The sequence below is a fragment of the Petaurus breviceps genome, unplaced genomic scaffold, assembly GCF_028583685.1.
Source record: "Petaurus breviceps papuanus isolate PSGF00001 unplaced genomic scaffold, PetGlider_PUasm1.0 90692, whole genome shotgun sequence".
NCBI lineage: Eukaryota > Metazoa > Chordata > Mammalia > Diprotodontia > Petauridae > Petaurus > Petaurus breviceps.
In genome coordinates this window covers 3,991,605-4,003,144 of record NW_027187313.1, presented here as the reverse complement: position 1 = coordinate 4,003,144, position 11,540 = coordinate 3,991,605, and the positions used below count along the sequence as shown (strand labels likewise).

General features: G+C 41.8%; 1 protein-coding gene across 1 annotated transcript in view; it reads right to left on the bottom strand.

Annotated features, from left to right (window-relative positions):
* ASTN1 (astrotactin 1) overlaps nucleotides 1-9,430 on the bottom strand; it is a 472,084-nt gene extending 462,654 nt beyond the window's left edge. Inside the window, exon 1 of the mRNA XM_069065504.1 lies at nucleotides 8,601-9,430. Within this exon, the coding sequence (XP_068921605.1) occupies nucleotides 8,601-8,916 (316 nt within the window). The 5' untranslated portion in view covers nucleotides 8,917-9,430. The remainder of the gene's footprint in view (nucleotides 1-8,600) is intronic.
* Nucleotides 9,431-11,540: the final 2,110 nt, after the last annotated feature.

The following is an 11,540-nucleotide window of genomic DNA, read 5'->3' as shown; positions in this document are numbered from 1 at the left end:
ATGATGATGATGATGATGATGATGATGATGATGATGATGATGATGATGGTGATGGTGATGATGGTGATGATGGTGGTGATGATGATGATGGTAGTAGTAATGATGGTGATGATGATGGTGGTGGTGGTGATGATGATAATGGTGATGATGATGATGGAGGTGATGATGATGATGATGGTAGCAGTAATGATGATGGTGGTGGCAATGGTGATATTGTTACCATTATTTGCCATAACCATCTCCCAAGGTCTATCTAATACATTACAGAAGGGTTGCAATCTTCATCACTGGAGGGAGCACCCACACCCTTCTAGAGTAGTGATACTTGAAGTATATAGGATCCTAGGGAAAAATCATATTTGCCTACTCAATTCCTACCCATCCTCAAAAGCCCATCTCAGGATGAAGCTACTATACAAAGCCTTCACTGACCACTCCATTGTGCAGCAGTCTTTTCATTCTCTGAATTCCAAAAATATCTGTTGTATATGCCAGCAACTCTGTCCATAAAAATGAATTCCTCATCACTCTAATGGGAACAAAAGTGAAAAATCAGCAGACTGTTTTAAGTTTGTAAGTGATTTATTTTAAGGCCCCATGGAAGCCACGCCCAGAATGATGCAATGAAAAATAAATGCTGGTTCTGGAGTCCTAAGACCTGGGTTCAAGTGCCCTATGTCACAATATGGCATGACAGACTGGAAGTTTTTGATCCAGGGATCTAGCCCTGGAGTCAGGAAACTTTGGGTCATGTCCTTTTCCCAGCACCTACTGACTGTGTGGCCAGTGATAAATTACTCTGACTTTCAATACTTTAGGCAATTCTTTAAGACAAAAAGTTGCAGTGAAGGTGGTGACCTGAATTGATAGAGTTTCCTCATCTGGGAGTTCCTTATATCAGTGAAATTACAGGTCCAGTCCCTATCCCTATCCCTAGAAGCCATGGAAGAGGCAATATGGTACTGGGGACAAAGTGCTGATTTTATTGTGTAGAATTCATGGGACCTGAGTTCAAATTCCAGTTATGTTACTTACCACTTTTGTGATCTTTGGAAAATCATTTAACCTCTCTGGGCCTCAGTTTCCTGTCCTGTAGAATGCAAGGGTTATAGTACATGACCTCTGAGGTTCTGTATAGGTCTTGATCTATGATCCTCTATTGTCTGACCTAGTTAAAGTTTCCCCTTCTGTAAGAACTCTCTCCTAGGCCTCTTTAATCTCAGTTCTCTCACTCTGCCTACACCCCAATTCGTCCTGTTTATATCTTGTTTGGACGTCGATGTTTGAATGTTGTCTAGCCCATCAGACTGTAAGCTCCTTGAGGGCAGCAACAGGTTGGGTTATTGCCTTTCTTTGTATCCCTGGTGTTTAGCACATAGGAAACACTTCTAGTTGAGTGACTAATGATAAACGCTATTTTATGACTTACACAAACTTGACAAAATTTAAAATCAAATTACCTTCACTCATACACTGTATCATCATATCTTAGAACCTGAACAATAGTTTTGCAAGTGTTCAACATTGGAAGGATGGGGAAAAAAGAGAGGTTGGATTGGGGGTGCATAAAGGTACTCCTAATGATGAAATACCCTTCACTCATCCAAGTCAGAATCTATTCATTTCCTCTGACACTGAGGATGGCTCTGGATGCTACCTCTCTGGGTATTTCTTTTGAATGACTTCTAACTGACCGGTATATCCAATAATACAACATTTTGTGAGAAAATATTATCATCCAGGATATGTTAGAATAGCTCAGGCACCTACCCTATTCCTAGAAGCACCTGTCTCTATCTAGTACACAAGTTAGCTGCCATCTTAATTTCCTTCCTTCCTATCCACTCATTCTCTAAGACCTATGTCAAATCTCACCTTTTCTGTGAGCCAAATCTCACTTTTTCTGCTTTGATCCAGCAATACCACCACTAGGTCTGTAGGTTTCATCAGAAACTGAGTGATTTCTTATACCCCCCCCCCAAAAAAGCTATGACTCAGAATTGAGTCTAAGCTATCCTAATTGGGAGAGGGACTGAAGACTAGTACTCCAAGTTAAACTTCCAGCATTACATCACATGCTTTGTTTCACTTTTCACTCTTCTCTTAACTGTCCAGCTTTCTCTTCCTAGCCTTGGTCACCTCCTTCCTAGCTCCCCTTTATGTGTTGTCTTCTTGTATTAGAATATAAGCTCTTTAAAGGTAGGAATTATTTTCTGTACTTGTTTGTAATTGTATCTCTAGCATTAATCACAATGCCTGGCACATAATAAGCACTTAATAAATGCTCTATCTGATGATCTAAATGTGAATCTAGAGTCAAAATTTAAAAAAATACAAATTTTACTTTTAGAAATTCTTAAAATTGCTACAATTTTTATTTATACGTTTGGTTAAAAAAAAAAAACAACCTACTCTGCTACCTTCTTAAAATCAAAGCAAAACACAATTCTCTTTGTATTGAGAATTTCTTGATATTTTTCTAATGCCTCTTGAAATAACTAGGGACAGTAGTGAAATGTTAAAAACAACAAAAAAAATAACTACAAAACACCCCAAAGGTATGTACAGGAAGCATTGATCTAACAGAAGAGAACAATGAAACAAGTTTCCTTTAACCCAAATTCCTTTTCAGGGATCATTAAGTAACTTGTTTTCGATTAATCTAAGTTTTCACATCAAACCTTTTATAAACAGTCATCCTTTCCCAAAATATGAACAGGAAAAGAAACAGTGGGATGCTTTTCACACCAGAAGTCATGATTAGATCTAGGGCTGACCCAGGAGTAAACTAGACCAAGAATGATCTTGGCGAATGTTTCCCAGAAGATGTGGTGAGCCCAGGCAAAAAAACCTTTCAATGATTCTCTGTTGCCTACCATATTCAAGTCTGAACTATTTAGCCTGACACCCACCTTAGCCTAGGTAATTATGAACCCTTACCTATAGGCTGGTCAGTTTCCTCAGTATCCATACAAACGTCATGCTTCTACTTATGCCTATCCATATCTTTCTCTGGGCAATTCCCTCCAGTTTAATAATAATAGCTAGTTTTATGGAGAGCTTTAAGGTTTGCAAAGTGATTTCAATTATCTCATTTTATCATCATAACAATCCTAGGAGATAGGTGCTATTATTATCCCCATTTTACAGATGAGATAGACAGCCATTAAGTATCTTCCCCAGGATCACAAAGCTAATGATTGTCTGAAGCTGAATTTAGACTCAGGTCTTCCTGACCCCAAGTGCAGATCTCTATCTAGTACACAAGCCAGCTGCTGTCTTAATTTCCCTCCTTCCTCTCCACTCATTCTCTAAGACCCATGTCAAATCTCATTTTTTCTGTTAGCCAAATCTCACTTTTTCTGCTGGATCCCTTTGATCCAGCAATACCACCACCAGGTCTGTATCCTAAAGAGATTATAAAAAAGGGAAAAGGACCCACATGTAAAATGTGTGTATATGTATGTATATATGTATGTGTATATGCATATATATATATATTTATCAGTTCTTTTTGTGGTGGTAAAGAACTGGAAATTAAAGAGATGCCCAGTCAATAGCTGAACAAGTTGTAGTATATGAATATAATGGAACACTATTGTTCCATAAGAAATGCTAAGCAAATAGATTTCAGAAAAACTTGGAAGTACTTACATGAACTGAATCTGAGTGAAGTAGGCAGAACCAGAAGTACATTGTAAACAGTTACAGCAACATTGTGCTACGACCAACTTTGATAGACTTAGCTCTTCTCAGTGATGCAATGATATAAGACATTCCAAAAGACTCATGAGGGAAAATGTTACCCACATCCACAGAAAGAAATATGGAGTCTGAAGGCTGATTGAAGCATACTATTTTCTCTTTTTTGTTGTTTTCTTTCTTTCTTGTGGTTTTCCCCTTTTGTTATGATTCTACTTTCACAACATGACAAATGTGAAAATGTCTTTAATACATGTATTAACTATACTATACTATATAATTATACTATACATGTATAGGCTATATCAGATTGCATTCCATGTTAAGGAGGGGGAGAGGAAAAGAGGAGAAAAAATTAGACCTCAAAATCTTATAAAAGTGAATGTTGAAAACTAAAAATAAATAAATTTTTTTGCTTTTTTTTTTGAGGGGTGACTGTGGTGGTTAAGTGACTTGCTTGAAGTCACAGGGCTAGTTAAATGTTAAGTATCTGAGGCCAGATTTGAACTCAGGTCCTCCTGACTCCAGGGCCGGAGCTCTATTAACTGTGCCACATAGCCACCCCTAAATAAATATTTTTAAAAGATTTTTTAAAATCTTACTTTTTCAGGAAAACTTCCTTCCCTATCTACTCTTGCCCTTACTAATGTCTTTCTCCTGTGAGAAAGACATTATTTCCTATACTATCTATTCTATACAATATAACTGGACACTTACAGATTTTCTCCCTTAAAGTTCTAGTCCATTGCTTCATAGTGGTATGACTGTGACTTTAGGTGAACATATTACTCAAATTTGAGTATGCCAAACACCATTCTGGAAAGACTCTATGTATAGACCAGGCATTTGTTTTTCTGCCTGCTTTGCTAATTGAGTTAAAAAAACAAACAACTCTTCAATTCCTTTACCAATAAATCTTGAAATTCTCAATATGTTTCAGTCAATCAGGGTTCTATCCCAATGAGCCTGGGCCTGCATTTTTGCTGCTCCTGGAACTCAGCCTTTGTCTCTCTCTCCTTTGTGCCTTTCCACTAGTTATGCCCCACACTAGAAATGCATTACTTCTTCACACCTTCACTTCCCAGAATCCTTGGCTTCCTTAGAAGATCAATTCAGGCACAATCTCTTAGGAGAAGTCTTTACTAATCCCCTTAGTTCACTTAATCAATCTATCTATCTATCAGTAATTAGCACAATCTAAGCTTTTGTTATATGCTAAAAAAGAGACCAATCCCTGTCCTCAAGGAACTCACATTACAGTGTGGATGAAGGAAAGGGGACAATACACAAACAAATATGTAAAAACAAGGTGTTGTAATGGGAATGTAAATTTGAAGATCTTCCCTGCCCCTAGGCTAAAGTGCACCTGGAGCCTGGGGAGGGAGGCTTGTTTTTCAGTAGATACTTCTTGATTGGCCAGTGAATCAATAAGGTTGTTACATTCTCTGAGCCAGGAGAAGACTGTATAAGCCCTGATCTGTAGCTTTGTTTTGGGGCTTACTTTGAGAAGTGTTCTGTGATTTGATATGGATTCTGGGAAGCTGTTGTCCAGAGCCCCCCAGCTTTGAAAAACCCAGGTGTTGATTTGGTATGGATGTAATGGCTGGACAGTTTGGAAAGCTGTCTACTTGATCTGTTTCTGTCTTGATAATTCTGTCTGTATATTCTGAAGTTCGGGGTGCTGACCTTTTTCCCCTGAACTAGGTAAAAGATACATATTTGACTGATTAAAGTAAGTTTGTTAACCCATTTTGAGTTGCTTTCCTTTAACAAAGCAGATCCAAGAACCTGTGCTGGCAGACACCCTGGGGACGCTGGGGTGCTTGCTGATACAGATGTATATAAAAGGTAAATCAGAAGTAATCTCAGAGGGAAACTTCTTGAAGATAGAGCCTTTTTTGTCCTTATATGGTTTGATCAATAATCATTTAATAGTTATTAAGCTCCTACTATGTGCTAGACACTGTTCTAAGCATGGGGAACAAAAAGAAGGAAGGCAGTCCCTGCTCTCAAGGAGCTCACAATCTAATGGGAGAAGACATATATACATTTAAACATACATACACATATACAAATATATACAACCAAGCACAGCTGGCATTTAATTAATGCTTATTAAAGAATTAAGATTTGTGACCATAGCAATTCATGAAAACTATTTAATAAGGTATGGAGAACTTGTGATTTGCCTTGGGGAAGTAGGGTACCCCACATTCAGGAAAAAATCAGCGACCTTCTGAAGTGTCAAAGAGGAATCTACTGGCCTTGGATTGTTCTCTTGCTTCACATGTGTCAATCCTGTCTATCCCGGTCCCTTGAGAATAGGAGCTCGCATCTTATCCTCTATATATTCCAGAAAACTAGGCAGAATATTATCAGAAAGTGGGCATTCAATAAATATTTTCTGTTTGATTCAGATCTTCCTAGTACTTGTAGAAATGTAACCAAAGACCAATAGTTCTGGCAGGCAATTCCTCAAAATGAAGCAATACATAGCCCTTCTTGCCCCTCTCGTATTTGTCAGGGTGAAAGGGTCTAAATTTTCAAATTAACACATTCCCACCACACATGATGGCTTATGCCCTGTGCAAAATATCAAACCCAGCATGATGGATGTTGGCATCTCCATCCATGTGAAGGCACATTATTGAGTTTCGGGAAAGAGAAAAGGAAATGGGTGTTTGCCGACAAATATAACTGGCCTTGAAGTAAAAGAGTGGGGGTATACAGGCTAGGATGCTACAGGTTACCATAGCTACCCCATCAGATCTCTATACTGAGCAGCATTGTATAGAGTTCAGAGAGCCCATTGTCTTGTACCTGACCTTCCACTATATCCTAGAGACCCTGGTTAGCAGTTCATGGCCTTAGGCCTTGGCTTCAAAATTCAGGAGCAAGCATTATGCCCCAGTCACCCTGGCTCCTTCCTTTCTCATAATGTCCAAGGCCTAGTTCATGCACAGGCAACACTAAAGTGCTTAGCCAAAAGCAGACACTTTGCATTCACGTCATTGCCCCCCGAGTCCTTCCACCACATGCTATGTAAATATAATGAACTGATACACCTGCACCTCATCATGCCATTGCCAGAGTCACAAATGCCCATTTAATTACTCCAGCAACTTATCACTTTAAGAGACCAGACCAGCTTCAAAGACAGATGAAGCTACAAGGTTCCCATTGCAAGATATAACCCAACTTTTTTTCCATTAAAACCAAATAATGCAGTAAAGAGAACTGATTGGGCCAAATTGGCCCCCCACTATACTGAACCTCAGAGCTTGAAACCCAAGCTTTGAAAAGACTGGGCAATTTATGAGATCACCGTCTTCCACCCCTGAAATAAAAGTTTTACTCCCCCATATTCCATATGGTTTTCATGAATGTGATTTGCCATTTGGGAAATAAAGGTGCCTTTGGAGATAGGAGTGGGAGTGGGAGGTGCTAAGAAGCATAGAAGGAACATGCCTCACTGTTTGCACTGGGCCAACTAAGAGGGATGTTCATACAAAGTGAACTTTGGGAGGTTCTAAGGCAATTGGAGCAGTCTGTGTGATATTTATTGTTTGTTGTGAGTTGGGGGCTTACACAGGATGGAGTCTGGATTTTTCTTAGGTTTAATAAGAATGGTGATAGCACATTATTGGAATTTTCACTTGAATCGGTAAATGACAGTATATTGCTTGGCAGGGGGAAGGATGGCAGGTGTGTGGGCCTGATGAGGAGAAAGACAAAGCTGTAGTCACTTTAGTTGAATGAGTCACACAAGCAGGAATTTGTTTTTGTGTGACCCTTTGCAAAATGGCCTAACAATGTTGCAAATATTGTTGAAGTGTGTACAGTGCAAAGGATGTTGGGAAAGAGGTTAAAGAAGTGTTGTTGTGCCCTTCTATGGGGGTGGGGAGTTTTGGGGACTGTGTGTGTGTGTGGGTGGGGACAGTAGAAATGTGATCATCAGGAGGAAGAATGAGTACAAAATCAAGATTTCATTCTCCTCCTCACTTAGGTGCTTTTGGCATACAGGAGAGCTGAGATTTATGCCTATGTTGGACAGTGTGTGGTACAAAGAAGATAAGCTTATCTGAATGAATTGCTGATGTAACTTTGGGGTTTGGAGGTGTGTGAAGAGGTAGGCATCAGCAGAGTATGATGGGATGGGTCAGGTGCATGTTCCCTTCCATGAGGGAAACCGGACATCCACAACTGGAGGTTCAGATGGAAAACTGGGATGAGGAAAGCTACAGCTAAGTGAATGGAGGCAAGGCTGATGGCAGTCACATGGTGAACGAAGGATGAGGGCTACTGAGAAGCAAAGCAAAGAGTGAGCTTGTGTGGCTGTCTGGCCTGTAGATTCTTCCTAAAGTGATGAAGAACTGCAAGGTTTGGGACACACTCAAAAATTTCGGTCAAGTGCGAGTTGATGGGGGGGGGGGGTGAGGGAAGAGATACGGGGGAGGCAGGGGGAGGAAAGGGGGGAAGGGGGGAAGGGGCACTACTGCTGTGGGTGATCTGACGCCAGGGGCATACGGGAAATGCCCTGCCTTTAGCTAGCTATCCAGAAAGGTCACAGGGTTTGGAGTTGGCTGTATGAAGACTCCGAATATGTGTCCTTTGGGAAGAAGAGGTGCAGGTAGGGGCAGAAGGAGCTATTATTGTGGGGAAACCGTGTTCTGGCTGGAGGTAGGGAAAGCTCTTGTGTACAGGCGACTCTGTGTTGCATATGGGTGTGGAGAAGACGGGTGGCAGGGCGGATCTAAGAAGGTAGCAAGGGGGGATCGCAGCGAGCGAGTGTGTGTGTGTGTGTGTGTGCACGCGTGTGTGTACGTGTGTGCCTGTGTGTGTATGTATGTATGAAGCCAGAGTGGGGGTGGGGGAGGGGGGCCTCCCTGGGGACTCACCCAGCACGAAGTAGGGGAGCTCTGTGTTCTCCAGGTCGTCCACCACCACCATTTCCCCTGGGAAGTCATTGCGCACCGAGAACAGGAGCTTGGGCTCGGAGGCCGAGGGGCTGTGCATGATGCTGAGGTCGTTCTCCCGCAGGAAGGGCAGCGCCGACACCGTGATGCTTTTCAGTTTGCACTCCAGCTCCTTGGATGGGTCCCCGTCTCCTCCTCCTCCTGCGGCCGCGGCGGCCGCGGCGGCGGCGGCGGTCGCCAGAACAGCCGCCGGCATCCAGCAGCAGGCGAGCAGGGCGCAGAGCCGGGCTAAAGCCATCTTGAGCCCCGTCCGCCTTCCTCCCAGCGCCGAGATGGTGGGGGAGGAACGGAAGGGAAGGGAAGGGAGGGAGAGAGGGAGGGGAGGAGGAGGGTGGGGGTTTGGGAGGAGATGTGGACCCCGAGCGGGGAAAGCCTTGGTCCAGGGGCTGGGGAGCCGCAGCCTGCCTGCCTCCCGGTGCGGTGCACTCACTGCCTGAGCCCCGATGCAACCAGAGACGGATTTCTTTGTTTTCAGGGCTGCGAGCACTAAAAAGGGAAAACACTGGGGGACAGCAAGACCCGAAAGGGGGAAGGCAGACGGGAGAAAATGAAAGCGAGCTGAGGATTTCAGAGAATCAGGTCAGCCCCCGAGCTTGGGCTTGGGCTGCTCCTTCTCCTTCGCATCTCCCCAGCTCTCGCACCCACTCCGCTATTAACTACCTGAATTGGTGCTTCCTTTTTTTTTTTTTTTTTCCCAATCAGACTTTGCAATGCAAAATCTTCCCCTGGCATCATTCACATGGCTCAGTGGACTAGGTGGAGGCGAAGCTTGAAAGCACACACACACACACACACACACACACACACACACACACACTCCTTAAAGGACACTTGAAATGAACCATTAATATGATTTATGATGACCCTCTCCAGTTTATTTTGGTGTCTAAACACTCCAATCACCAACTACCCATTCTTGTTATTTCTGCTCCAACAGTTGGATTTGGATACTGGAGCTGGGGGGGCGGAGAGCGATGAAGAAGAGGAGAATGAGGCTGTGTTTTAACACTGTTTGAGAAAGCATTTTAAAGGAATTTGGAAGGCGCTGTGTCTATTGTCCAGGCACCCCAAGGAAGTCTTAATGTGTGATACAAAATAATAGACTGGAGCTTTTCCCTCCAGGTCTGCCTACCTCAACTCTGTTTCCATTTTTTTTTTTTAAAGGAAACTATATATTCAGGTGATGGTATGGTATAGCTGCCAGAAGTAATATTCTTCATGACAGGAAAAGAAATATAAATAGCTAAGGTTGGCAAATGTGCAATAGAGAATAATAATAATAATAATCAATCTAAGGAGGAAAAAGGAACAAAAAGTAAAGTTTTCAACTCTCTAATAATAAATCAGAAAGAGATATTTGAGTGTATACTTGTGTGTGTGCATACCAACTCAACATCTTCCTTTTAATGACAGGCATAGGATATTTAGCAAGTCTTCTAGGAGGAAAAATCATCCACATAAGATTAATTTCCATTAATGTTAGGTAGCCTCCCCTTTTCAAAAGAATGATAGCCAGAATAAAATGTTTTAAACATGTTGAGGGGTGTGACAGCATCTAACATTCAAGTTGTAGTCAATCACTAGCAAGAGTGTCCCCAAACACTTAGATAATGCAACTCCTTATACTGAGTCCCACAGAGGTGACATGAAGTCCCTCAGGAACTTGAACCACTATGTATCTTTTGCACAGAAGGTCTCCTATTTTGAAAGCCATTTAAAACTCATCTTATCAGAGATGGATTTCATTTTGTTTTCATATTGCATCATACACAAATACTGTTTATCTTATAAATATCTTTGACTGAATAATACTAGTGACTGGATGAAGATTTCTTTAGGGAAACTTTTTTTTTAAGCAATTGGGGTTAAGTAACTTGCTCAAGGTTACACGGCCAGTTATTTCTGGGTGTGGTGCTAAGTATCTGAGCCTGGATTCAATCCCCAGGTCATACCAACACTGGGGCAGGGGCTCTTACTGGCTGAGCCACCTGGCCTCCCCTAAGCAATTGGGGTTAAGTAACTTGTTCAAGGTTACAAGGTCAGGTGTTTCTGGGTGGGTGCTAAGTGTCTGAGCCTGGATTAGATCTCCAGGTCATTCCAACACTGGGGCAGATGCTCTTACTCGCTGTGCTACCTGGCCACCTGGGAACCTTTTTTTGTACATGTGGATAGTATGTACATATATTATCCAATGAAATACTAATAGGAAAGGAGGGAGTTATTAATTTTACTAACTCATTGTTAGCATAAAAGAAATCACTCCATGTGACTCAATTTACCTCAATAAGTGCTTATTAAATGCCTATTATGTGCCAGGTACTATTCTAAGAATTGGGGATTCAAAGGAGAAAAGGACAGTTCCTGCCTTCAAGGATCTTATAATATAATGGGGGAAAGAACACAAAACACCAAGGGAATGAGGACACAAACCAGGAGGATACTCTCCTTGAAGCAGAAGCAAAGCAGAGCTGCTAATGGAACACACTGAGTTATCTTCAGAGTTCTGAGGCTTCTACAACAGAAGGCATTGGGAGTTTAATGCTTCACTTTCCAGGTCTCCAATCAGAGGCAACTGAAGGGGTTGAGAAGTCACGGAGTATCCAAAAACTGAGTCAATCTGCATGATGGTGTTGAGATATCAGGTAATCAGCTTATCCCGAGAAGGTATGATGTTCTCCAGAGCTGCTGATGGGAAATGGAAAGGTGTTTGTCAGATTGAATTGAATACTAAAAGAAATAATTCTGGTAGGTCAAGTGAATAAAAAAAGACTTTTATCTTGGCAGAAGCTTTATATGGTCTGGTAATAATGACAACAATGATAAGTTGGGAAGGGAGAGAAAAAAAAATTTCAACCTTAGAAA